Below are 27,378 nucleotides of genomic sequence, written 5' to 3'. Positions count from 1 at the left end.
AATGCAATTTTATGGGATTAGAGCTTGACCAAATCAAAACCAGTCTCCGCCAGCACATGCAAAAGCTGTTCTCAGAGGACTGCTCTCCCAACACATTGCAATTCTGAATCTTGGTTCTTTTGGCATCCGAGCTGTTTAGACAAGCAAACAGAAAAAGCCTTTTTTTAACTCGTTCCCAGAACGGCCCAAGCTGAACTATTTCGGCTTGAGCTTTCAAAAGGAAACACGTCTCCCAGTCAAGGAGATGGAAGAAATGCCAGCCTGGCAAGGTGCAGTCTTCAAAAGCTCAGAGTGACAACCTGAGCTCGGAGTGGACCTTCTTAGGCTCTCTTAAACACAATTACTTTTCCTGAAGCATTGGCAACATCTACGTTTATCGGCTGCGTGGGATGTTCAGTTGGGAAGGTCGTTACACAAGCGGTTTTTTTTATTGAGTGCAATGTACTTCAGATCTCGTTCTCCCCGAACGTTTGCCAGGAGCTCACAATAGCATTGTTCATGGTTAGCTGAAATTTGTACAGCGCCAATGAACAATTCTGTGTTTTAATTGTTGTTTAAGTGTCTAGTGTTGGGAACTCACTAGCACGAAAATGTCACAGATTGCGTGTGTCCATGCACAGGCGCGCTTTGTCATCTGTCCAGTGAGCTATTTCTGGCAGCTTTATGCTTGAGTCCTTGCTTGGTTCAAGATCAGACAGTGAAGTGCTCGGACTTTGCACGGATCTTCGTGATTGTAGCGCAGAACGGTGAAAAATCAGAATGGGGAGTGATTGGTTTGGGTTTCTTTCATTTAGAGAAAATAAAATGCTTGCTTCCGTTATCTCAAACATGGGAAGCTTTGGAATTACCTTTTCGAAATGCAGAGGTTAATTATCCACCTTTTTTCCATTGAAACTTGTTCACCAAACTTGGCGGCAGCCTGCCTTTTGAACTGGTTTGTTTATGCTTATTATAAATATCACATTTAAACCCTGTCAAAATACCCAAGTTGGCTTTTTACTGAAAGAAAGTCAGCTTCTGTTGCTTCTGTTCCTGACTTGCTGTCAGTTGTCATTGGAAGTCTAGGTCTGCTGCCTCTTCTTGAGGCTTTGTGTATTTAGGTTAATTCATCTTTGTTTCAGATGCAACCGTTTTGTGTCGCTTTGAGTAGGAAATACTCTTGATTTGTGTTTTGTGGAATGATCGTCTTTAGCCCTGGGCCATTTTGGAGGCAGTCTGTGGGGACATACGTGAAAAGGGACATGTTTCCGAGTGTGAAGGATGCAAGATTATAAGTGAAGATTCCCCAAACTGCTGTTCGAGTGCTACTTGTGGAGGCCTGACGCCGCTTGTCTATGTGAATTCAGCACAGGAGCTTCACCGAAGTAACTGGTTGCAGTTGTGAGGAGGTATGCAGCTGACTCGGGCACCTGTTGTTTTAGTGCTGGAGTCAGCCTAGTAGTCTCGACCCTGTTAGATGCCAAGCACCCCTCAAAAAATCCCAGTTCTTAGCTTTCACTTCTTTTTTTTTTTTTTGATTACAGAAAAACACTAGAGCAGTTCTCCTACTGTGAAGAGCTCAGCACATCTGCAGCAGGTCAGCAGGCTTTTAACACCGTGAATTCCTGTTTGAAAGCTCTGTTCTGACCTTGTGAATCACGTTGGCACACCTAGCCGTGCTAATGTTGCATAGTGCCCTGCGGCACCCTTGAAAGGATCTTCTGCTTGACTATCACTGGTCTGGTAGAGCATACAAAGCTCAGGCGTGCTCTCACCTTCCCCTTGTGCCACGTTACAGCGGGGTCGTGGTCCCGTCTGTGCAGGGCGTACTTCCTGTTGATGGGAGAGCAGAGCCATTTCAACCCCTTCTTATTCCACAGCGACCCTAATCTTGTTGTGGGGACTCTTCTCTGGGCTCCCAGGGTGCCCTGTTGTCACATAGAGGATTTTTTTGTCTTCAGGCTGCTGACAGCGCGTGCATCAAAGTGAAGCCAGGCCCAAGCATCACAGGCCTTGTGTTCATCCGGAGCTGTCATGTGTTCCCGCTGAGATCCCAACGCAGTCATGACTGCTGTCAGAGCTCACAAGCCCTTTGTTCCTTTAACTCTGGCAGCCCCCCAGGAGGCTGCAGTGCAGATGTACTTGCCTTTTCTTAACCCGGCAGTGAGTTAAGCTAAACGGGAAAGGCCTCCCGCTTGTTCTGCAAGCAGCGAGTCCCCACCCCTGGAGTTTTTCGGGAATATCCGACTTGCATAACCCCATGCATAGATAAGTCCTCATTCAAAGAAGACTTTTCCAGCAAAGCATGTCTCAGATGTGTCGTAAACAGCACCGTGCTACCACAGTTCTCAGTCCTGAAAAGAAGGAAACCAGTCCAGCTGGAGAGGAGAGAGAGTTTGAGGAAGAAAACTTCATGACTGCAGTTGCTTGCTGTATTGTCCAAATGCTGCAGGCAGGATGGGATTCTACTATGCAGGGCACATGAAGCCATGAGCCAGAAGTGCTTATAGTCTTTCTGGCGACTGTGTGCCGCTGCTATTGGAAGAGCAGCACTATGGCTGCCTCTCTCGTTAGCATCATGGAAGGGGCTCCCTTTTCAGAACACTGTTGTGTGGGGAGCTGAGAGACCTGATGCAAAGGTAAACCCATAACAGGATATTCCAGAGGGTGAGATCCAAAGGGCTCCATGCTGACCCAGCCAGGGAAGGAGCCACACTACATGTAGGTAAAGAGCCCTTGGAACAACTCTTGGGTTCTGCCTAGTTGCGTGCAGTCTTAGCAGAAGACAGTAAGTGAGGTAAGATGTGACCTTGGCAAAGCTCGGGCAGTGGTAAAGAATTTGAATGTGATACGGAGGAACAGGCCTATTGCTAAATACCAAGATCAGAGTCTTCAAAGCACTGAGAGCAACGCACAGCTGTGGAAGTTGGACACTTGGAAAGCGTTCAAGAGAAAATTGCAAGCATTCGAGACTCTGTGCTGCAGACGGGTATTGACTGTTCCCTGGATCCAAAAGAGATCCAACAAAGGGGATCTCAGGCATATCAGAGCCAGTCCTGAACAGGCTCAGATATTGAAAAAGGAGAAGAAATTGGAGTACAACAGGCCTATTCCAAGAATAGTAGGTCTTGATCTCACATCTCTGTGCTATCCTTCAGACAAGGTTCATAGCTGCTGCTTGGTTTAAAGCAGTAGCAGTGGCCTATGGGATATCTGCTGGCTTTCATTGTTTCCTTTCCCTGTTCTGGTGCTCTTATGCATAGCTGTTAGGGAGCAGAGTCTGGAAGGACAATGCTTCTCCCTTCCAGCAGCCTCCGGTAGGTGTAAGGAGTCTGAAGTTACTTCCACTTGACCTAAGCCAGGGGTGTCAAACAAGCATCCCACGAGTTAAGGCAAGAGAGTCTTTGCAAGCTCCAGCAGCAGCTTTTGTCCTGTCTTCTTGCTCTCTGCTTGTGTTTCTTAGATAAAGCCTCACTGCCTTTATTATGATCTAGCATGCCTTGGATTCCTGTGGATGGGAAGGGATCCAAGACTTCGTTTACTGTAAGTATTCACCGAGCATATCAAAGAAGGCTACCTTTCAGGCAGGCACTGGTCCTAATTCTCTAGAATTAGGCTTTGAATTTCAGAGAAGCTATAAACGCTGTCCAAAAGTGCTACAATAAATTCTCCAGTCTATTGGCTGTTGTTCCCAATATTTTTCATTGTGGAGGCTCTCATCTCGTAATCCCCCTTGTTTTCTGCTCAGCAGTTTATTGATCCAACTTGGATTAAAGCACTTGATTTGTAATGAGCAGAGAGGCATGTGCTGGCCTTTGAGGAATGGCACTTCAGAAGGGTTGTTCGTGAACTGTGCGGCCTGCACACTTGCATGCTGGCTTTTAAGCAGCCCAGAGTCCATTAGTGCAAAGAATGCCTCTTAGACCCACTGCTGTGCAAGCGGCAGGATTGCTAGGTAACCTTAACACTGAGCTGCCTGGAAACGTGTCACATATAGCTGAGACCGGTCCTGTGCAGTTGGCATGACTCAGATGCTTTCAGGCCTGAAGAGGCCATTCGGTTCATTAGTCTGCCTACCCCAGCACAGAGATCCGCCCCGGGAAAGTCCGCCTCTTATGGGTTCTGGAAGAAATGGCATCCATCAACACCACAGGGGAGACCAAACCCCCTCTCATCACAGCATCCCCGGGGCTGTTCTGTGCAAAAGGCTTTTAGCAAACGGTTCAATTTGGACACCATACACAGCTTCTCTGAAATTCAAAAGGCAAGGATTTCTTTGGGCAGTGTCTTTTATGGGACCAACTGTTGGGACAGTGTTAGACAGGCTTTTAAATGCAAGACCTTCTCCATCAGGTCCTGATGAAATGGTGCCATGAACGATATCACCCTAAGAAATCCTTGCCTCTTGTATATAATTACGGGACTTGCCATGGCTACAATATCATCGCTTTCAACACAGGAATTCAAAGCCAGGCTGCTAGAGTTAGGACAGAGAGGGAACCCTTGTTAAGGTGAGGCTTAGTAGGCTAAAAAAATACTCTGAGATGAAAGCTTACTCTTCCCAAATCAATGCTTGCTGTTGTGGCCTGATGTCACTTCTGACATTTTTAACTTAGGAGACTGCTTCTCCAGGCTCTGGCCAGCCACCTGCACCCAGGGGAATGTGGTTGGACCTCAAAATTGTTTTCAGGTTCTGCCTGCCTTGTGGCTTTTTTGCAGTCAAGTAAAATTCATTGCAGGCTCTGGTTCTTACTGCAGCTTGTTCCTCCAAAGCCTCTGCTGCATCTTCAGAGTATCAGGGGTGTGAGAGCATTATCCAGACAGGCAAATAGATGATGTGCCCATTGCGGCAATCTGATTATCTTGAAAATGTGAGCAGCATGTGGAAGAAGCCATGCAGGGCTGATCCGATTCTGCAGTAAAAGCAGAATTGTCCCCAGTAACATGTGCCCCTGCACTGATTTTCCTTGGAGTATAATCGGCTCTGCTGATCTTGGTTTAAAATCTGTATGAGAGGGAGTAGCTGATGTTCAAGAGAATTTTAAAGTTGAATAATCTTGGCAGCTAAGTTTTGCATCTGCATATTGCATCTCTAGATTCTCGGTGAAACCAGCATGAATATATTGTCGGGTTGCTATGACCCTTAGTTATGGTGTGTGAGGGGAGCCAGTTTACACTGTAGACATCAGCATCATTCAGGATTGCCCTGACTCTCAGCTTTAAATAGTACAAGAACATCAAGCAATCTTAAATCTCAAATACTGTAGTGAGTTCATGCTGATTTAACAGCTATTGCACTTGCCAAGGACTGTCAGATTTTGCAGCCTGCAGGATGGCACTGACATGCCTTTTGTTTTCTCTTTGAGGCTCCCACTTCTGTGAATTTGGGAACAGGCAGCATGAGCATATGAGATTCCAGGCTGTCATGAATCCCTTTGACCTACTTTCATAATCCCAAGACTGGGCTTTGGCTGCCTTGAGCCTGTTAGAGAAGTTTGCATTGCACAGAAATACGCAACCAGCTTGCAGCAAGGCCATGTCTAAAGGCGAGTCCCTTGTTCACGGCTGGCGAATGGCTTTGGAGAAAGAAGCAGGTCAACTGCTGTTCCCACGTGCCACCCTACACCCGATTCCCTGGGTTAATAACAGGTGTGGAGACAAGTCTGAAGGTAATCACTATACACCAGTCCTTGGGATGTGCCTTCAAGATGCACGGCGACCTACTTTGCACTGTCAGTATTGTGCGAGTCATCCAGGCTTTCGCTTGGTCATGTCTGAACCGGTTACTCCAGAGCACACGCATAAAAGCTGCCAAGTCATTTCTTTCAAGCCTTTAAAAATGCAAGGTCAGGTTTTGTTATAAAAGCAGCACAAGTGACTCTTCACGTGCTGAAGGAGTTTGTCATGTGAGATCTCAGCCGGTCGCTGGTCCGGGAGGGACAGGCAGCCCGAGTCAGCGCTTCGGCCAAGCAGATTTAACGCAATGACTTGGCACCGCTCATTCTCAGCTGCACCATCTATGAGGAAACCCTCGTGTTTTGCAAGCTGTCAACCTGAAATTTCCCTTTGTCTTGTTTTTCTAAATGTGACTTGAATTTCTGCTTCCTCAGAAAGAGCCAGCTGAAAAGCAACATGGAGCCTCGAGCAGGAGTTTAACCTACCAGTACTAGATACGTCCACCGAGCCTCAAGTGGGGCTTGTTTTAACAGCTTTCTCCGTGGGCTCACAGAGCAGGGAGGGTCTTCCTGCTAACCACAGCTCCGCGCTGGTATCTGGTGATCGTTTGCCACTGTGTGCACGCAGGGTGCTGTATCTCCTGTAAAATCAGCAGTAGCTGGCTGAGCAAGATCTGTGGTGTTAAGTTTCTGCATGCCTGGAGCCGCTTTAAGGATTAGCACCTAGATGCTGCCTGTCCAGATAAACAGGAAGCCAGCGAGGGGGCGAGGTCTGCCTTTCTGTTCTTACAGGCTTTGGGCTGGGGATGCACCTTCCACCTCCCCACCTCTGCTCTGCCTTTTTGCTTCCACCTCCCTCGCATATCCTGGTTTCACTCCGCATCAGCTCTTCCTGCCCCTTTGGCCCCTTTGGAAGAGTGTTTGCCTCTCTCTTCCTGGGTCTTTGGGTGCAAGACTGTGTTTTCCCTAACTTAACCAACCCGAGAGCCAGGTGCTTAGCAGAACTTCCCCACTCTGGCCTGGGACTTCCCTGCGTAGCTAGGAAATTCCCCTGAAGGGAGTAGCGTTGAGACTGGAGCAGGCCAGGTACCTAGAGTATGCACGTTACCGTGCTTTATGCAAGCAGTACTCACAAAGTCCAGGGTATCCTTGGTGCTGGGTGCTCACCAGCACCGCTTACTGCCGTGCCATATGGCATCCTCTCATCAGCGAGTGATGGTGGATATTGCAGCTATTCTAGTGACTGGTGGTGCATTTTCTCTTCTGGCTATAAAGGCCAATGTTCGTCCCGCCACAGTGGTCACAGGTGTTAGGAGCCACTGTAGTAATAGGCTGTTCCCCTCTGGCACGTTTCTGTTGGAATTTGAGTAACCATTTCTCGTTGTGATGTTGGATTCCATGATTGAGAAGGGAGCCCCATCGTGTCCCATCTCCTGCCAAGACCTCCCAAAGGTTTGGGTCAATTCCAGAAGCCGCCATATTCTGCTTGCAGACATCTTTGAAGCACTGTGTCAGGCACCCTACTCTTCTCTCCCCACCTGTAATTTGCCCATATGGGATGTCCTTTGGGATGCTCCCATTGTCCATCCTGCGGAGATGGCCAAGCCAGTGTAGGCACCGTTGTTTGAGTTTTGCAGTGATGGTTGACAGGTTGGCTTTGCCACTTGATGTCAAGGATGTGCCAAAAACAGCATAGGTGGAAGCTGTTCACTGCCTTGGCATTACCAGTTTAAAAATGGACTAGGTCCCATCATTTCCATGTCTTCCAGTAGCAGTCATCAGACATTTTCCTCCTTCACTGTGTCTGGCGCAGTTAACTGCAGTACAGTTGGCATGTGCTACAAAGTAGAGAGCGGGGATGGAAGATGCTATACACTTAAGCAGCTTAATCCGCTTAATGAGTTTGCAGATAACCCCTCATTAGAGTAATGTAAGTACCAGGTAACTGAGACTGGCATTGTGTTTAACCATTATGCATCTCAGCAGAGTGCTCTGCATATCTACAACACTTTAAGTAAATCCAGCATCATTGCTGTCCCAGTGGCTGGGTGTTATCGGGAAAGCCTGTTAGAAACTAGCTAAAAAAAGTTAGTGGGTTTAACGCCAAGCCCAATGGATTTGCACTGCCACTTTTGACGGTTGTTGTAGCATTAAGGAGACAAAGGAGCCTTTCTCTTAGCTCCATTACAGTGTTCAGTGACCCTGCTTAATTATGAAAGAGAGCTAGCAAGATTAGCCACAAGATTTAGCGACGTATCTTTGCTTTATGGCGTGCAAGGCAGTTTCTGGCACCTTTGCTCCAAATTAACTGCCTTTCAAGTCCTGGTGTCATTATGTACCACGTCGAATGCATTTTCCTGGGCATGTCAAGTCCACGTAGTTCTTAAAATGACATATGAATGTAGGTGGCACGTTGCAAAGAGTTTATGCCCATTAGTTACCCTGTAAGACATGAATGCGTCAGGGTGGAAAGCCAGCCAAGAAGGTTTTCACCAAGAATAACAAATTCTTGCTTGTAAACTAGCGCTGTGATGAGAGGTTGATGATTAAGTGACTCCTGACCCATGGAGAATCATTCATAGCTTCCCTTGACTATTGAGACCTAAACCAGAGAAATAGCTGATTACAGATGGAGTTGGTCGTGTCACCTACAGGCGAAGTGACCATTCTGAGATTCAGTTTTCAGTTGCTTAGAAAAACCATGCCAGACCGATGGGTTGGCCTGAAAATTTCCCATGTTGGGTGTCTCATCCCTTTGATATTTTGTTTAAGGTTTTAGAGAAAAAGAGAACAACTATTCATAGAATCAGATAAAAGGAGGGTTGGAAGGGACCTCAGGAAGTCGCATCAAGTCCAGCCCCCTGCTCCAAACAGCACCCGCCCCAACTACATCATCCCAGCCAAGGCTTTGTCTCCCTGGGTCTTAAAACACTCCGTGGATAGAGATGCCACAAACCCTCTGAGTAGCGTGTACCAGTGCTTCACCACCCTCCTAGTGAGCGAGTTTTCCCCAATATCCAACCTAAACTTCCCTGGCTTCAACTGGAGCCCATTGCTCCTTGTTCTATTATGTGCCACCACTGAGAACGGTCCAGCTCCATCCTCAATGCAACTCTGCTTCAGGGAGTTCATAGAAAACAAGGGCTTGGCAAGGACCTCAGGAGGTCACATCTAGTTCAGCGCCTGCTCCCAGCAGGCCCAGCCCCAACTAGTTAATGGCTGCTATTAAATCCCACCTCGGTCTTCTCTTCTCCAGACTAAATAAGCCCATTTCCCTCGGCCTCCTGACAAGTCATGTGCTCCCCCAAACCATTTTCATTGCCCTCTGCTGGACTCTCTCCAGCTTATCCACATCCTTTCTATAGTGGGGGCCCCCAAAACTTGACACAGGACTCCAGACGTGACCTTCCCAGTGCTGAACAGTCTCTTCCCTTGATCTACTAGCAGCATTTTTCCCAAGAGGATTAGGAAAGAATTGATTGCTGTGCCCGCATTAGAGCACGCTTAAGTGTTTTGTTGAGTTATTAGAGAGCCTGGCTGCAGCCCAGGCTGGGGATGGGGACTGAGCTGTGCTAAAGCTCCTGCTGGGACTCAAACCCAGAGGTGCGTGGCTAGAGGGTCTTGCCCCTCTGCTCAGGGTCAGACCGGTTGCTGTATCTGGGGCCCGGAAGGAATTTTACCCCCGGGTCCGATTGGTACGGACTTGGGGGTTTGCCTTCTTCTGTAGCAGGGGCACGGGCACATATTAACAACCTTTAACGGCAGCAGGACGTTGGCTGCCGTGGTTCTCTGCTTGTGGCAGGTTCGGGTGTGATGTCTGCTGTTTAGATTATGCATGTGTATAGGACGGTTTGGACAGGACTGATCCAGCCACAAGTGGGGTTGGATTAGATGCGACCTCCGAAGGTCCCTTCCAGCTTTATTTCTCCGTGATTATTTTTAGAGCAAGTTGGGCATGGAGGGCAAGAACTAAAAGGCTTGCCAGGGAGGGGAGATTAATGAGAGCAGTGACCAGGAGCAGCATGTTATAGAGGTAGGATCTCACGTATTGGGGCATCCTCCTTCCTGGACTTGGAGAGTTTGTGGTCTGCTTTCCTTCAACAGTCTCATGCATCTGGTAGTGATGCCCACAGCGTAGAGGTAGGCATGTGTAAGCTCATTAGACCAAGCTGCAGAGATGGCTCTGGTTGGGCACACCCTGATCTAGTCTGGGTGTGAGGCTTCTTTCAGGGACCAGCACCTGTTGTTTAAACACTTAATGTCCTTTCTCCTGTAATTCCCTGCGGTGGCAATCGCCTCTGGTTAGGCCTGAGCTAAGGGCAGCCACATGAGAGTATTTCCCCCCCGGTGCATACCATTTAATAACCCTCCCCGTTTGTGCTCTGGGGTGGGGTGAATCGGGGTAGTACAGTGATTGTGGGGGCTGGTACCTCGTTTGATGTAGAAAGCTGTAGACTGAATGAGGCAGGAGATTGGGGAGCGGGGGTTAGGGTTAAGGGGGTGGCAGGGAGGACAGCGGCCTCATTCATCTGACAATGAAAGGCTATTGTAGAAAGCAAGCTTCTACCCCAAAGACTGCTTCCTCCCCACCCCTGGGGCTTTTTACAGGGGGTCACTCGCTGCCCGTGCCAGTCTCCAGCTTCAGACCCCTGGCAAAGATTTGCATCAGTGCTGCATGCCACTGAGATCAATAGGAGCTGGGCACTCAAGCAGGAAAGGGCTGTTGGAGTGCAAAGTCTTCTGGAAAAGCAGGGCCCAGGCCGTGGGAGTTGTGGCAGGGACCAGGACAGCGGTTCCCGGATGCACCTGGGCCAGTAGCCTGAGCTGATCTCTGTCCCTGAAGCTCAAATAATGTGAGCAAAGTCCCAAGCTAGTGTTTGGAAGGCAATCTGTTATAGCAAGACCCCACTGGGAGTTCTCAGGAGGGTGATTCAGTGCTTATATACAGGGCAAGCATTGGGGGGCGTGGGTTCATATAGGGCTGGAGGCCACTCATAGAGTGAGGAAGGTAAAAAGTAACTCAATAGCCCAGTCCCTAAATAAGCCCAGCATCAGCATGGAATGGAAAAGTGTATCCTATTTCATATACGCACGGGTGGGGGTTAGTCAAGGTGTTGCAAAGCCTGGATGCTCTTAAGTGGTGCGCGGGTCGGGAGATGCTGCATACTTGTTGTAGACGCCTTTCTGTGTTGCTGCGCGATCCGTGACACTGACTCCCCTTGCTGTCTGATTGAGCAGGTGTTCTGGCGCTCTGGGCCCTAATCACGCATGTGATGTATGTGCAGGATTACTGGAGGACCTGGTTGAAAGGGCTGAGGTTCTTCCTCTGCATCGGGATCCTCTTCTCAGCCCTCTCCCTGGTGGGATTCTGCACGTTTCTCGCTCTGGCCATCACCAAACACCAGTGTAAGTAGGCTTCAGCCAGGGTGGAATTAGCTCAGTTGTGTGTTGGGGAGGGTCTGGTGGAAAGACCTGAGCTTACGTGACTGGGTAGAGGTCACATCCAGTGAACCTGTGGCTTTGTGGGGCTAGGCCTGGGACATTTCATGAATCTGCCTTGCAGTTGCTCAGGCCGCCTGCCCTTCTCAGCCTCCGGTGCCCTGCAGTTCTCTTTAAAAAAAAACCCCCAAACAGACTGGCATTAAACCAGAGAGGCAGGATCCTTGCCCCGGTGACTCGTGAACACGATACTGGCTGGGGAGACCTTGCTTTCTAGGGGTCCACGCTGGGTGCGGGCCTAGCCCTGAGCAGCCTGCAGTCCCGTCCCGCAGAGATTTGGGTGTCTGCTTTCTGCTCTCGTCTGTGCCTGCTTGAAATGCTTGTGCCTAGGCCCTTGATTTCCACACCACTGTGCCTCTTTTGTGCTCCAGAGCAGGGTGACAGAGGTCTCAGTTGCTTAACTATATGACCTTAATGTAGGAGCCTTTGAGGGCCCCAGAGATGGTAGGAAGGATCAACTTTAGTCATGGGAGGGGCAGGAAGGGGCTGGCTGATGTACACCATATAAGCAAGCTGCTGATTTTAAAATGGCATTTAGCAACACAGCTCTCCTGTGAGCCATACAGAACTGCATTTGCAGGTCCTGGAGCAGGGGAAAGAGTCCTTTGCACCCACTCTCTCTTGTGCCAGGCTGCATGTTGGCACTTATTTTTCCTTGGCTCCCTGGAGCCTACACAGGGCAGGTCACCAATTCTGAAGCTGGCAACGTTCATGTGTGTGAAGCCTGCAGTGCTTCATGTTTGGGCTTCCCCCTTAGCTCACTTATATCAAGTGGTGCACTGACAGCTCCAGGCGAGGCTGTGGGGGTCAGATGAGAGAATTGTAGAAAATTCGGGTGGAAAGTGACCTCAGGGGGTCCCATCTAATCCAACCCGCTGTTCAAAGCAGGACCAGCCCCAGCTAGATCATCCCACCCAAGGCTTTGTCTAGTCAGGCATCGAAAACCTCCAAGGATGGAGATGTCACCACCTCTCTGGGGAGCCTGTTCCAGTGCTTTACTACCCTCCTCATGAGAAAATTTCTCCTAATATCTAACGTCAACTTCCCTTGCTGCAACTGGAGCCCATTGCTCCTTGTTCTGTCATCTGCTCCGACTGAGAACAGTCCAGCTCCACCCTCTGTGCAACCCCTCCTGCAGGGAGTTGAAGGCTTCTGTCTTCTCTTCTCCAGGCTAAAGAAGCCCAGGTCCCTCAGCTTCTCCTCACCAGTCATGTCCCACAGCCCCCAAGCCATTTTCATTGCCCTCCACTGGACTCTCTCCAATTTGTCTACATCCTTTCTGTAGTGGGACCCCCAAAACTGGACACAGGACTCCAGATGTGGCCTCACGAATACAGAATGGGGGGGGAAGAATCACTGCCCTTAACGGTGCTTCTACTAATGCAGCCCAGGCTGGCATTAGCCCTTGGCAACAAGGGCATCCTATCGTGAGAGGAGCAAGTTTTCAATGCCAGGCAGGCATGGAGCAGTGTCCCTTGCCAGTCACTGAGCAGCATTGCTGTACTGCAAGCCCTGCTGTCCTCCCACTGCCCTGCCCCCAAGGTTTCCCATAGCCTCCCTTTGTGTCGTTGGCAGGTGAGCATAAAATCAGACCAGTCAAGCTGGAAGGGAGCTCTGAAAGGCACATCAGTCCTGCTTCCTGCTCAAGACAGAATCATCCCTACCCTGCCCGTCCCTGTCTAACATAGTCCTAGAACAACACAATCAGCCCTGTCACAAAGGCCAATTGCCCAAAGGACACCAAAGCACCCAAACCTGCCACAGATAAAGCTGAGAGAAACGCTGCTTCAAGGAGTGTTAAGTGCACTGGAGCCAAAGATGAGGGTCAAGCCCCATGCTGCAGAGAAGAGTAAACCCTCCAGAGTCTGCCAGTCTGACCATGAGGTGAAACTCTTTCCAGATTCCCCATTGTGGTGATCATAGAAAATGAGGGTTGGAAGGGACCTCAGGAGGTCACATCTAGTCCAACCCCTTGCTCAGAGCAGGACCAGCCCCAGCTAGATTATCCCAGCCAAGGCTTTGTCTACCTGGGTCTTAAAAACCTCCAGGGATGCAGAGTGCACCACTTCTCTAGGTAGCCTGATCCAATTCTTCACCACCCTCCTAGTGAGTGTTTCCTAATATCTAACCTCAACTTCTCTAGCGGCAACTTGCTACCATTGCTCCTTGCTCAGTCTGACCCTGAGTGGAGAAGCAAGACTCTCTAGCCGGGACCTCCAGGAGTTGATCCCAACAGGAGCACTAGCACAGCCCAATCACAGTCCCATTTTAGCTGCAGCCAATACCCAACGTATCTGAGGAAGGTGGCAGGGGGAGGGACCTTAAACCCCAGCATGATCCCAGCCCCCGTTGTGCATGTGGGATTCATCTCTGTCCTCACAAGCTGCACAAATGGGGGTCTGTGTGTAACCAGATCCTTTTCTTCCCTAGCCTTGACTGACCCCAAGAGCTACTACCTGTCATGCGTGTGGAGCTTCATCTCCTTGAAGTGGGCCTTCCTGCTCAGCTTGTACGCCCACCGGTACAGGAACGAGTTTGCGGACATCAGCATCCTCAGTGACTTCTAAGGTCCGGATTTCAATCCCGTTGGAAGCTGCCGGATGTCTGGACGGGCTCTCAGGGGCGCTGCCTGGGCGCAAGGCCTGTGAGAAGCAGAGCGGGAGCCCACGCGACTCTGCTTGGCTCGGCTGTCTGTAGCTGGGGTTTTTCTAATTGCTTTTATTCAACCACTTACAGTTTGGCTAATCGTGTCAATCTTGTGTGTTCGTTGCCCTCCTGGGAGCCTGCATGTTCAGTTATGAGACCAGAGGTGCCATCTGCTCGCACACAGCAGGTCCCGACTCACTGCCCATGTCTCCCTGCTCTCATAGCCCCTGGGAGCTCAAACAGGAGAGTTCATGCAGGGTCTGTCTCCCCACGAGCTCGAGCTCGTGGATGCAGCCTCTGGTTCTGCATGGGGTGTCCTTGCCTTGTAGCTGGTGACTTGCTAGCCTGCTCCAAGAAGGCACCCTTGATGTGTCTAGTGAAGATTCTTGGCATGGGAAGGAAGCAGGTATCTGGTATGGCTCCGTCCTGGCAGAGCCAAGGGCAAGATTGGCTATATTAGGGAGAGCCTCGTGTTTCCCACTGGCTGGTAAGCAAACTCACAGGTACATCCCAGGCAGACCAGACCCCTCTCACAGGTCTGCAGCATTTTAACATGCTTTTTCCTTTAAGCTCTCCTGCCAAAGTGTAACCTGAGCTCTCCACTGCCATGCAGAGCAGAGGTAAGAAGGCAGTGGCCTACAGCAGCAGTTGTCTCCCAACACTATCAAATGCAGATCACTGAGCTGCAGGTAATTAATATGTGCTCCATGTATTGGGGTTAGATTGAGCTGCCTTTGAACTCTGAGCATCCAAAGCTGTTTCTTTGCAGTCGCTCACACCCAGATGCACAGCTCGGTCGAGTCCGACATGTAGGCTGAGCTTTTTGAATCTCAGAAGGGTCACGAATGTGCGCATTTAACTCTTTTAAAAAAGCAATCTTCACCTTACTTGTCCTGAAGCATTTAACAGGCGTCACGCGTCCTTCGTTTCTGTAGCGAGTCGTGTTCTGTTTCACTGCAGCCTTTCAAGTAGCACTACACAGCGTTTGCTTTCACGGGTACACGCTCCACCACGGCTGTTGATGCTGAATGGTTCCAGCTAGCGTAGGGAGAGACAGGCAAGTGCTGGGCACATCTGGATCCTGCGTAGGCCAGGCCAGTTGTGGATTTCTGGGTGCCTCTCAGTGGAGATGATGGCTTGTACCTGGGTCCTGACGTAAAGTACAGTAGTCGCTAGCTGTGTAGATGGGCTTTAACCTTCTAGCCACCTTCTACCGGGCCTGTTTGCCAGGTAGAAGTGGCAGCGTGGGCACGTGGCCCTTCAAAAGAAATTCCTGTCAACAGATTTTGTTTTCCAAGTGGGGAGGAGAGGCAAGTGGGTAGATGGCAGGAATGAGTGAGCAGAGGCTGACAGCTGCTCTCAAAGTGCCTGGTCCTGGCACCAGTTATAAAGTTGCCTGTTTGTATCCCACTGCCAACACCTTCCTGAGTGCGCTGAGCCAGCCTGTGCAGTGGGAGATGGCTGGGACCTGGCCAGAGGTCAGAGAGTGCCAGTGCCTGGCTTCACAAGACTGTGCTGAGGCCACGCTGGGCAGTATCACACAGCGCCCTCTGTACTAACTGGCTGCCCCATGCCTCAGGGCTGTTTCTGGGGAGAATTTATCATCTTCCGTGCACATCCGAGGACCCTGACATCTCTTGCTGCTTAGCTTGACTGTCTGCAGCTTGGAAAATCTTCCTGCTTTGGCTTAAAATCCCTGGTTCATGCAGAGAGTTGATTAGAAACGATCAGGAAATCCAAGTGATTTTCAGTGTCGTGGAGATTTGCTGAATAGAAGCCCCCACCCCCAGAGAGATCCCTGGCCAAGTGAAGCCAGCCCCAGGGCAATACAGTGTCCCTAATGTCTCAACTGCCCGAGGGCAGAGATGCTGGCAGAGGCCGTGGTCTGCAGGAAGCCTCTGTTTCCTGGGATTTATCTTGGGTAGCCACATTTACTTCTGAGTAGTCAGGTTATGTGGCTCCAAGGAGGGATCCTACCCCATGGCCCTCGAACGCAGAGCTCCACCGTGGCCCCCCAGGTTGGACACGCGCTTCCCTGGTCTCATTAAATAACCCATCTTAGATCCACTCGATCACAGTGCCTGTGTGCAGAGTCCTCCCCTGGGAGCTGTTAGCATATCAGGGCTCCTCCAGGCCTTGCACCCAGGTCCACAACAGCTTGCCTCAGATTCCTCTCTCAAACAGTCCCTTTTCCCCTGTCCCCTCGCCAGCAGCCCTTGGACGGGGTCTGTAAATGCACAAGAGGTTTCTATCTTGTGGCCACACTTTGTGTGTGCACACACTGCATGAGAACTGGGGTCCAGAGGGGGACGTCATTGGCAGCGGGGGTTTGTTCTGTGTATCCCGTGTCTGGCGTTGTACTGACCTGCACTGTATAATGTGTATGTGACATCGTAGCAAGCGCTGAAATACAGTATTCTCTTCTCTCCAAGCACGTGTCTGTGGTGATTCACTGCCCCCGCGCCATGGGGCTGGACTCTTCCATCTTGCTGGAGGGATTGGAAGTGAGACACAAACAGCACTTATGGGGGTCTCCAACGTCTCGGTAAATACACTCCCTCTCCCACCCCCCCATGCCTGTACTGTGCTGTAACTCAGCACTGGGCCAGTCTTGCTCCAGGGCTTGTGCCTCTGCTTGGCAGCCACAAGCATATGTAAGCCCCTGGGCTTTGATTTAAAGAGGCAATGAGGCGCTGCTTCGTTTGACATGGTGTTGCCTAAATTTTGGGCGTGCGCTGCTGTGCCCCCCTCTCCTGCCGGCAGATTCCAGGAGAGCTGTGGATCCGGAGCACCATGCCTAAAAAGGGAGACATCACAGGGCCTTCTAGCCAGGATGCCCAGCCACAGGACATATGTGGCACGGACAGCAGGGGTGCCTGGACCCCTGCCCTCTCCTGCAGCAGGGAGACCATTGTGCAGCTCCTGGGTGCCATGCTGATGGGTCTGGGGCTCCGGGCAGAGTCCCTGTGTTGATCCAAGCACAGAGTCCATCCGGGATGAGCTGGACACCACAGTGCGTCCTGCTGATCTCTGCGCGGGCTCTGCTGGCCCATGTCAATGGCAGCAGAGCAGGGCCCCAGCCCCAGCCGGCTCCTCACATCCCTGTGTCAAACCCATGGCTATTGCTCCGGGGCTTTGTGCAGAGGCATGTTCGTGGGTCCCAATGGGGCTGCGCTGCCGACGTCCTGCAAACCCCTCTGAAACGTCCCCTCTCCCTGGCTGGGATCTGGGAGCAGCAGCTTTGCATCCTTCCCCCACTGCAACTTCCCAGGAGCCACAGCCACAGCTGCAGCCCACCCCGAGGAGAGGCTGGGCCAAGAGCACCAGGGTGTGCTTGGTCATGAGTCTTGCATCTCCTTCCCATCCCGGCCTGGAGTCAGTGGCGAGGCAGAAATAACCATTTCCCAGCTGTGGCCAAGGCAGACTCAGTGCAGGCCCCAAACAGCCTTGGCGTGGCTGCCCATGTGACCTCCCCGGGTGCTCTGCATGTACATGTCCATGCACCCCTTTTGTGCATGCAAGCCTATTGCTCAGGACCCAGCCACCTGGCTGGGAACATGGCATCCAGTGTGGCTGCCTCGGGGCACTTTGAGCACAGCAGGATCATGTCCATCAGGTGCCATGTCCCCAACGCCAGCCTGCTGCCAGCTGCCCTCACAGATGTGCGCACATCTGGGGCAAGCCAGCTGACACCTGGGTGTGCACGACACCTGCATGTTCCCCAGCATGATCCCCACATCCCGGCCTGCAGTGTGGACTCGCACTGGAGCCCAGCAGCCTTCACAGGCACATAGGCAGGTGTGTCACGTGTTAAGGGCATAGGAATAGCAATAGGAACACGCGGTGTGCGTGAGGCCTTCCTAGAGCCGACCCTCACATCATTCAGTCTCCTCCACTGGCCAACACCCATCCCAGTCCCTTGGGGAAGCTCTGACGTGGGCGTAGCTGCTTTTCGCCGGCTCCCATGCTGCCTGGACGGGTGGGCACGCCAGGTCTGGCCTGAAGCGGGTGAGTTGATCACTCCTGCTGTAAAGCAAAGTCTTTGCCTCCGGGACCTCCCAAGTGCCAGAACGAGAATCGGCCGGGGGCTGGGCAGCGAGGGGCCATGCATGCGTGTGCTTGTGCACACATGTGTCCTGTGTGTGTTGACGTGGCGTGTTCGGTCTCCATTTCACAGAGGGGAAATTGAGGCCTAGAGTGGAACAAGACATGGTTGCATGGGGGTGCCGGGCCACGGCTATAGTCAGGGCCCCTCGGCCCCCCAGTTCAGGGCTGACTCTTCTGGCTTGGCGGTGGGGGGCGGAGAGGAGGCTTCACATGTTTGTTCCCCTTCATCTGCTCTGTCCCGGAGCCAGAGAGCGTGAAGGCTTGGGGGGGGGGTGTAATTAGGACATGTGGCATTCATTTCGGTGCAGCCCTGGAACGGCGTCGCCGCTTTGATGCTGTTCCTGCAGGAGGAAGGATTCCAAGGCTCCGCAGCCCGCGGTGAAAAGCACCGGTCGCAGCTCCGGTCTGGCTCCAATTACCAGTGTGATGAGTTTGTGGGGCTCAGCTGCATCCTGAGTGTAGTCACGGAGGGCTACATCATGCAGGACCCCCACTCACCCCCTGGCCTGCCCGGCAGCTTGCTCTGGAGCAGCTCTGGGTTGAAACAGCCAAGGGGCCCTGGGCCTGAGCTAGGAGGGGAATGAGGGGCACCAGCAGAGCGGTGCCTGGGTGACCCCAAGCTGAGCTGGCTGGGACTGAAGCTTCTGCAGAGCTGTCTGGGGCTCCTGTCCAGGGCAACGTGCCTGAATAGGAAGCACCGACCCTTGGGCAAAGCCCCCATGAGACCCCCCATAGTCTTGGCCCCTAGTCTTCCCAGCAGGGCCTGCAGACTGGGATGGAGCCAGCTCGGGTGTAAACCTTCAGCCCGGAGACCTGGCAGGGGATTCAGCCTTTGCTTCCTCAACCCAAAGCCAGGGCTTGGCTGGAGCCAGACTCCCCAGCCACTGCCTTGGGCTTGCACAGGGGAGATGAATGCTGCTCACAGGGTGCATGGCCCCTGGTAGGCAGCCATGTCCTTAATACAGGGGGGCCACAGCCACGGCTCTAGAGCTCTGATGCACAGGGTTAGGGACCAAGCCTGGCTGCTGTATTGGTCTGGGGGTAACTATCCAGGCTTCTTCCCTTCACCAGCCATGTGAAGCAGGGAGACTGTCATGGGGCCAGGATGCTCATGGCTGGGGGCTGCAGACGGCTCCAAGTAGAGCAACCACCCCAGGGCATTTCTGGTGTGTGAAGGGGTCTGAGTCGGGGTCTGGACAAGCGGTAGAGCTGCTATGTGGCTTGAGAACACTGAAAGATGCTAGGGATCACACAGGGGCCCATGGCTAATGCGGACCCCTGCGCCCAGCACCAGGCTCCACAGGCCAGCACATCGTTCCTGGCAATCCCTGCTTTCCCCACTGTGACCACTGCTGCCCACAACAGCCGTGGCACTGCCCTGCCCTGCCCAGCAGCTGTGTAGTCACCTCTCGGGGCTCCCCGCCAGCCCCCATGTCACAGGAGGTGGGTCCGGGGCCAGGCCCAGCTGCTTCCTGACTACGTCCCTCGAGCTGCTTCTAGAGGCAGGGGTCCTAGAGCTGTGAGGGACCCTGGTGCGGCAACCAGGCCTCTCCCAAGTTGATGTTCTCAGGCATCCAGGCTCTTGGGACCCACTTCTGGCAGCAGGGACAGGGTGGCTCCTGCTACAGTAAAGGGCTGAGGTCATGGGAGGGGGGCAGTGGGCTGTGGCATCAGAGAAGATGGAGGCCTCAGGCTCCCTGTCCCCTGGCACCCAGCTCCGCCTTTCACCGGCAGCTCTCTGCCCCAGCAATTGCTATAAGCACTTAATGCTGCAGAGACCCCCCCAGCCCTTGCCACAGCCTAGTCTCCCAGCAGTCTGCACCCAAAATGTGGTGTGGCTGGAAGTTTCTGAGTAGCACGGCTGGAGGGGGGGGGGGCCCAGCTGCACCCGTGGCTGCATCTCAGCTGACCTGGAGGCTCTGGCCATGCTGTCCCATCCCCACAGAGCCCCATCTCCCCTGTGGCTGGGAGCCAGGCAGGTACTTGTGGGGCATGAGGGGGTCAGGACGGAGAAACAATCAGACATTGTGGCCCATGGGGACCTTGCCAGCCCTGCTCCTAAAACACCAGCCCTGTATGTCCCTATAATTGCTCGGATGAGAGACTAAGGTGTCTACATGTGCACTTTAATGCGCATTAACCTATTTTAATGCACATTAAAGCATCGCAAAAAAAACCCTTTAATGAGCATTAAAATAAACTAATGCAGCTTTTTCTAGTAATTCACAGTGGAGGTACTCAGTTGAATGCACTTTAGAAAAAGTGCATTAATGGGCATGTGGACAATCCCTAAGAGCCCCGAGCACCAAAGACTGCCCCAGGTTTGGGGAGTGAGACGTGCCCACATCCAAGCTCATCTCCAGCCCACCCCATGAGTCAACCCGGCCAGCCCTGGACTCTGTAGGAGGCTGCCTGAATGTGGCCCAGGGGGATGAGGGCAGTGGGGACCCCCCAGACTGTGGGGCCCAGGCAGTCATGGCTCAGGGTTGCTTCTACCCAGCAGAGACGGGTGAGCTCCCCCCAAGTTGCAGCAGATGCAGCCGCATGGCTGGGTCCCCCTTCCTGCCCCCCTCCCGCCCCTCCTCGTGTGTTGAGTCAGCGCATACTTGCCCTTTGTTTATGGCTCTTGCTTGCATTAAAAAAAATTCCCCCAAATTCATAGCAGCAGCTCACACGCCATGGCCTGGCCCCAGCGTGGCAGGAGGCTGCGGCGTCATCCAGGGAGTGAGAGAAGCCCTGGGCATTCGCCCATGGGAACCCTTGGAGCAGAGACGCTGGCACCGCTGTGGGCAGCACTCCTGGCAGGGCTGAGCCAGAGGGTGGGACAAGAGAACCGGGTTGGCCACAGCCCACGGGCACCACTGCAGGACTGGCTGTGAGCAGGGTCCCTGAGCCAGGGCAGGACCTGGGGGCAGGGGCATGGTAGGAACCAGCACCAGGAGAGTGCAGCAGGGAGGGGAACGGAGCCGGGGTGACCACCCTGTTTGCTTTGTCCCACCCTAACCCCATAACCCCATCAGGATCCTTCCCAGGACAGTGGGGAGGAAGGGCAGGGCCCGGAGAGCGCCGGGAGACACTGAGCCCCGGCCGCGGTCTCTGACCAGCCCAAAAGCTGACAGGCCAGGCCCCTGAGGGCCACAAGAGGAGCTGAGGGGTGACTTTTAGATGCACCAGGTGGGCAAAGACATGACCGAAATGGAAACAGAAATGGGGACAGTCACAGAACTGCCGGAAACAACTGCTTGGGACTGACCCCAGAAGATGGCTCTGGTTTGATCTGAGTGCAGGGCGATGGAGAGGGACAAGTCTCCCGGGCGTCTCCCTCCCCGTGTTCTCCGGGGTGGTGGCCAGGGCTGCAGGGAGAGGCTGGCCAAGGGCCGGATCCTTGTCTGCCGCTGAAGGAGTATCTCTGGGCTTCACTGTACCCGTAACCCTGGAGCCTGCCTCCTTCCCCTTCTAGCTGGCTCTATCTCCCCCCGCCTCATCAGGTCCTTTAAGGGCTTCTTATTGAAGCCACAAGTGAGTCCCCTTCCCCGCAGAGACCTGCTGCACGGGGCCCCTTGCTCTCCGCCGGCCTCTTCCCTGCTCAGTTTCTTTAATTGGGCAGCCCTAATGAAGGCACTTGGCTCAATTGCTTCCTTCCTGGCATTCCAGCCTGGCCTGCCATCAGGCGACAGAGCCGATATTGCAACCAGGGTTTTCCCTGGGAGACTTCAAAGCCTGCGGGTGGGCACAAGGTGGGAGCTGGAGCTTGAAGCTGCTGTGCTGCCGGGGGGGGGGGGGGGCGTGCAATTTCAGAGCAAACCCAGGAAGGCATCAACCCTCCGGGGGCTGTTTCTGCCCATGGGTCTTCACAGACCTGCCTCCAGCTCTTTCTGCAGTGGCCAGCATGTCCCCAGACTGCTCCCAGGAGCCCGTGGCTTCCATGCTCATGGCGAGACCCCCCATCGGAAAGCCTTTGCCTTCTGCACCACTTGCAATATCCACGTGCTCTTCCAGGGCAGCCCTCGGTGCAGTGCGTGGCAGCTGCAGCCGAATCGGAGCCTCACTCCTGATAGAGGTGGTGAAAGATGCTCCTAGCTGTGGCCGTCCCCTGAAGGGCCAGGTGCAGAGGATCCAGGAGCACCCGCAGGCTATGCCACCACCTCTGTCTTGTCTGGCTTCAAAAATTCAACTTCCCCCCCAAGCTGGAGTGAGCATCCCTGGGTGAGGGTGGCAGAGGTGTTGAGAGGCAGCATCACGTGCCCTGTATCATCATGCTCCATCCTGGTCCTTCTACCCTTTGCTTTTCTGGCCCAAACCAGTGCCCGCCACAGGACCATCTGTGAAGACGCCTGGTTTTTTCTCTAGCTCCAAGGCTTCCAGGAAATGCAGAAGGCCCAGCGCCTTTACGTAGGACTTGGGCACATGAGACAGTGACAGACCACCCTCCTCCAGGCACTGGGCCGTTCTGTTTCCAATTCCTCGATCCGTGCAATGAGCCTCGCTGCGTTGTGGCTTCCCGGATCAGCCCAGCACGTGCGTGCGCAGTTGTGTGTGCCTCGGGGCACATGTATGACAGAAGCATGTCACTGCCCAAATGTCTGCCTGGGAGATGAGGGCACCCGTGATGTGTGCACCAGGGGCAGCATGGGCGAGCACTGGCTGGAGGCACACGTGTCTGAGGCACACACGTGTGCTTGCACCCCGAGATGCTGTCTCCATGGGGTGGCATGCACCCCCCACCTTTTCCCCATGAAGCCTTGAAGTTGTCTCCAGATTGCGTGGATCGTGCCGCTTCCTTCCTCTCCCTTAACATCTGATGTGGACGTTTTGGAGCCCAATAAAGCCCATCAACTGGAGGGAACAACCCCCCGCTCCCCGCCCTTCCCCCATCCTCCTCGGAGATCAAACAGCTTCTACTGGGAATAGAATTTCCTTCGACAAAATGAGGAAAATCTGTCGCTCGAGGCCCTCCAGCCAGCCGCTCTCGGCCCTGGGCTCGCGCTCAGCCCGGGTGCAGGTCCCCCTGTGCTGCGTGGGGTGGCAGGACCAGCACACCCAACCCACGGCTGCCCACCGTGCCAGGTGCATGGGCTCACCCAGAAAGGCAGGCAGGAGCAGGGCGCTGGTGCCAGAGTGGGGAAAGCCAGAGCTGGGGGCCTGGCACACAGAGCAGCACCAGTGATGTGGGAGCTCCAGGACCCCTCTGCGGCGCTCAGGAAATGGGCCCCCCAAGCTGGTTCCCAGGCATCCGATTCCAGCCGCGGGGGCTCGGCTCCTTTCATCTGGAGCCAGGAGCGGAGCCAGCTCCTCGTCTCTCCCCAGCAGGGCTTTGAAGGCTCCTAGGTCACTCCCAGATGCACTGCTGGGCTCCAGGAGCTGGGAGTCAGGTCTTCTCTGGGGCAGGGGTGGGGAGAATGGGGGGAAATGATCCCAGCTTGCAAGCAGGGACATCCAAGGGGCTGCACAGGCCCTTGGGGAAGCTATTAGTGGGGTGAGGGGCAACACAACATGGAGAAAGACTGCCCCCACTCAAAACAGCAGGCCATGGGACACCAGCTCATGGAGGGGGTGGGGAGGGTGGCTCTGCCAAGGCTCCAGACTGGTTTCTAAATGTGTCCAGGCTGCATCTGCAAAGAGGGACACTTTTGCGAGCCTGAAAGGGACTTCCAAAGCAATAAGTCCCAGCCATGTGGTGCTGATCTGTCCCTCAGAGCTGCTGCCTGCAGTGGGCACAGGCAAGGTGGGCTTCACCTTGTCCCATCTGGTTGGTTGGGTGGCATGATGGCCCTTGAAGGCAAAGCAGACAGCTGTGTTGGAGAAGCCCAGCTTTGGGCTCTTAGATCATGAGAGAGGTTTCAAAACAGCTTTAAAACCCCAGAGAAGAGAGCAGAGGGGGAAGCCAGTAAGAAGTTTGGTACCAGGAGGGGTCAGGCCACTGGGCTGATCCCAAGGACCCCTCCTGTCTGCCCAGGAAAGGCACTGGTGGCTTTTGCTTGCTGGTTTGCTTGGTGTAAGCACCGAGGTATTATCTGAAGGACCAGCTGAGGACTCTAGGGCTGGTGGGCTCAGCCTCCTGGTTCCAGGCGGTGGAGAAGATGGGCAACCTCAGCCCTCAGCTGTGGGGTTGGATCCCGAGCCCACACTATGGGCTAGTGTTTCAGCTGCTCCCAATTCAACATCAGCAGCTTGGGCAAAAATCCTGAGGGGAGCAACGGCATTTGGTGCTGTGATTTCCAGAGCTCAGCACACAGGTGGGTGCTTCCCCCTGGCCCAGACACAAGTGGGTGGATCTCTTACCATGAAAACCTCGAAGCATTTCTAGAGGGGCTAGCGGCTAGGATGTGCTGGGGTCCAAGGATCAGAGGGCTATGAAGCTACGGTCTTTCCTGACCATAAATGATACCTCTAGCAGCGGGTACAAGGGAGAGGCCAATACCTTTTCCTGCTGGTGTTGTGATCCCTTCTTTCCAGCTGGAGCTGCCGTGCCAACATAGCCCCTGCCCCAGGCCCTTGCAGATCAAAACCTTCCTTGTGTCTTTACTAAGATGTTTTAGGTTCGCGCTGCCTATCCTCTTTCCCCGCAGACCCACGGCCACCCTTTCCTAGCACTGCTGTGCCCAGCTGCCCACAGCAGTGTGGAGATCATTGTGCACTGGGGTGCCTGTCCTGTCCCCTGGATGCCCCATACCTTCCTTGAGAAAGTGCAGAGAGGACGACTGATGGCTAAACAATCCCTGTCACACTCAGGCTGGCTCCTACAGTGAGAGCTCGGGTCCAAGAGGCTGCGCTCTGAGCTATGGCACTCAGAATAGATGCTTAGGGGAGGTGTGGGCTCTCCCTTGCTGGAGGGGTTCAAGAAGAGGAGGGAGACCAAGTGATTGGGGAGGAACTAGGTGCAGGGATGCCTGTTTTCTGCTGTGGGGATTTCTGGGCTTTGCTGGCTGCCCTGTCCCACATGCATCAGGGTATTTTTAAGCCTCCCCCAGATGCACTGGGTGTTGGCTGCAGCCCAGGCTGGGGGTGGCAACTGGTCTGTGCCAACGCTTCTGCTGGGAGCAAAGCTGGAGGTTGGGTCTTGCCCCTCCACTCAGGGCCAAACCAATAGCCATATTTGAGGTCAGGAAGGAATTTTATCCCATGGTCAGACTGGCATGGACTTCATGTGGGGGTTGCTTTCCTCTGTAGCAGGGGCATGGCCTCTGCCTGGGACCTCTGGAGTATATATTAACAATCTTCTACAGCAGCAGGACGCTGGCAGTCGCAGTCTCCCTGCTTTCCCTGGGGCAGGGTCGGCTGTGACGTCTGGGGCTGCGTCAGGGTGGATGGTGGTTTTAGGAAGAGTTTAGATGATGGTTTGTCCGGGATGGTTTGAACAGGGCTGATCCTGCCTCAAGCAGGGGGTTGGATTCAAAGGGAGATATGCAGCCCCCTTCCAGCCCCACGGCTCTAGGATCCGATGATGTGGGAGCTCTTCCACCAACACCCATCCCCTATGCTGTGGGTTACAGCTCTAGACCTATGTGTCCTGTTGAAAGCATGGGCCAGGGCCACCACGTAACATAGTAGCCCCTACAAACTGGGGACACTACTGAGGACAAGGACAACTAAATACGGGTTACTGCTGTAGGATGTGCCCCAATCCAGGACTACTGCAGCAGGCTCCTTTAACGCACATCAACCTCCATCCAGGCTGCTATGCTTCAGGGTCATGTGTGGATGGGTTCACCCTAATGCAGTCAGCTGCAGGCAGGGATGAGGAGATGGACCCTGTGTGCTCACCCCTCCCTGGGCCAACTTCCCAGGCCGTTGTGGGGATGGGGCTGGATGGGTTGAATGAGTAATGGCTGAGCAGAAACCAAGCAAGGAGGCTGAGTAAGCCTCTGCCTCACGCTAGGGACCTGCTGATGTCAATGGGATGCTGGAGTGAGTAACTGCTCTGTGGTGTGCCTGGAACCAGCAGGATCCAGCCCACAGCAGGGCTCAGCAGTGCGTGTCCGGGAAGGAGAGCCAGAGAGATACCTCTTTGCAAGCGGATGCTGCTACGTCACCTCAGGGAGACCCGGTCTGTATAGAGGGTCCCGGCAGGGGCATTGAGTGGGAAGAACAGGGGTCCTTGAGCAGAGGGGAAGGGCAAGGTGACATGGGGGACCGGAGGCCAGGTAGCACCCCAGGCCTCTGGCTGAGAGGCACGATGGAGAGCTGGCACCAGTGAGGGGTTGGGCAGAAATGTCCAGCTACAGTGCTCTACCTTCAGGAGGTGTCCGGATGATGGATGGATGGATGGAGGCAAGACTGGATGGATAGATGGGCAGTGGGTGGGTGGACAGATGGAAGTACAGACAGACAGATGAATGGGTAGGCTAATGGATGGGTGGAAGGATGGACAGACAGAGAGGTGGGTGGATGGACGGATGGAGGGGAGCTTGCACATTCTGCTTTGCCTGCAGTCTACTAGCAATACCCATGCTCTGCTACGGAGATTTCCCAGGCTTCTGGGCTTTGCTGGTTGTCCCCTTCCCCTTCCTGCTATTTATGTCAGAGGTTTTAAGCATCCCTTAGAGCCATTGGGTGCTGGTTGCAGTCCAGCCTGGGGATGGTGACAAGGCTATTCCAGTGTTCCTGCTAGGACCAAACCCAGAGGGTCCCGGCTAGTGGGTCTTGCCTCTCCACGCAGGCTCAGACCGATGCCGGATCCAAGATCAGGAGGGAATTTTACCCCCGGTCAAATCGGTAGAGACTGGATGGGAAAGGTTTGCCTTCCTCTGTAGCATGGGATCTCTTGAGCAACCTCTTCTAGAAGCAGGACACTGGTGGCCACGGCCCCCCCGCTTTCCCTTTGGCAGGTTCAGGGGTGATGTCTTGCGTCGTGTCGGAGCAATGGTGGTTTTGCTAAGAAAGTGGACACTGGGTTTGTCTGGGCTGGTTTGCCCAGGGCTGATCCTGCCTCGGGCAGGGGGTTGGACTAGATGTGAGCTCCGGGGGTCCCTTCCAGCCCCAGGTCCCTAGGATTATTTCTGGGATTGTTGGTTGTAGCTGGGCTGGTCTAAGGACACAGGCAGACCAGGTTTTTTGGGTAGCTGTGATATCTTTTATTAGACCAACTAAAAAGTTGGAAAAAATGTTCTTGCCTGCTTTCGGGCACAAACTCCCTTCTTCACACTCTCTCTATGCCATAAACCACCTTCTTCACACTCTCTCTATGCCTCAAGAAGCCGGTGTGTGCCCAAAAGCTTGCAAAGAACATTTTTTCCCCAACTATATAGTCGATCGAACAAAAGATATCACATCTACCCTACGAACCTGGCCTGCTTAGGTTTCTTTCCGGTGTTCCTGGCAGTGCAGGGAGCTGGGTCCGCAGAGAGGCCATGACTGTCCCCAGGCCTGCAGGGCAGAGTTTGCACGGGATGTCTGCCCCGGGGTCCCCTGCCCTTGACCTTGCAGAGCATACGGGGGCAAGGGCATTTGCTATGTCGTTCCCTGGCAGCCG

The 27,378-nt window shown here is 53.7% G+C and overlaps 1 protein-coding gene and 1 long non-coding RNA gene across 2 annotated transcripts; one reads left to right on the top strand and one right to left on the bottom strand.

Annotated features, from left to right (window-relative positions):
- Positions 1-1,207: 1,207 nt before the first annotated feature.
- LOC109324455 lies at positions 1,208-8,865 on the bottom strand. The gene is made up of 2 exons (XR_002104936.1): positions 8,811-8,865; positions 1,208-8,487 (listed from the first exon to the last, which is right to left on the bottom strand). It is a non-coding gene; the product is annotated as an uncharacterized LOC109324455 (long non-coding RNA).
- Positions 8,866-10,888: 2,023 nt separating this feature from the next.
- On the top strand, positions 10,889-16,230 carry SLC48A1 (solute carrier family 48 member 1; the record flags this gene model as incomplete). The annotated part of the gene is made up of 2 exons (XM_019556458.1): positions 10,889-11,060; positions 13,584-16,230. Coding segments are annotated over 2 exons (309 nt in total), but the record flags the coding sequence as incomplete, so codon positions are not given.
- Positions 16,231-27,378: the final 11,148 nt, after the last annotated feature.

This window comes from Crocodylus porosus, unplaced genomic scaffold (genome assembly GCF_001723895.1).
Source record: "Crocodylus porosus isolate Cpor-Errol unplaced genomic scaffold, CroPor_comp1, whole genome shotgun sequence".
Taxonomy (NCBI): Eukaryota; Metazoa; Chordata; order Crocodylia; family Crocodylidae; genus Crocodylus; species Crocodylus porosus.
This window is presented reverse-complemented; position numbering and strand designations above follow the sequence as displayed.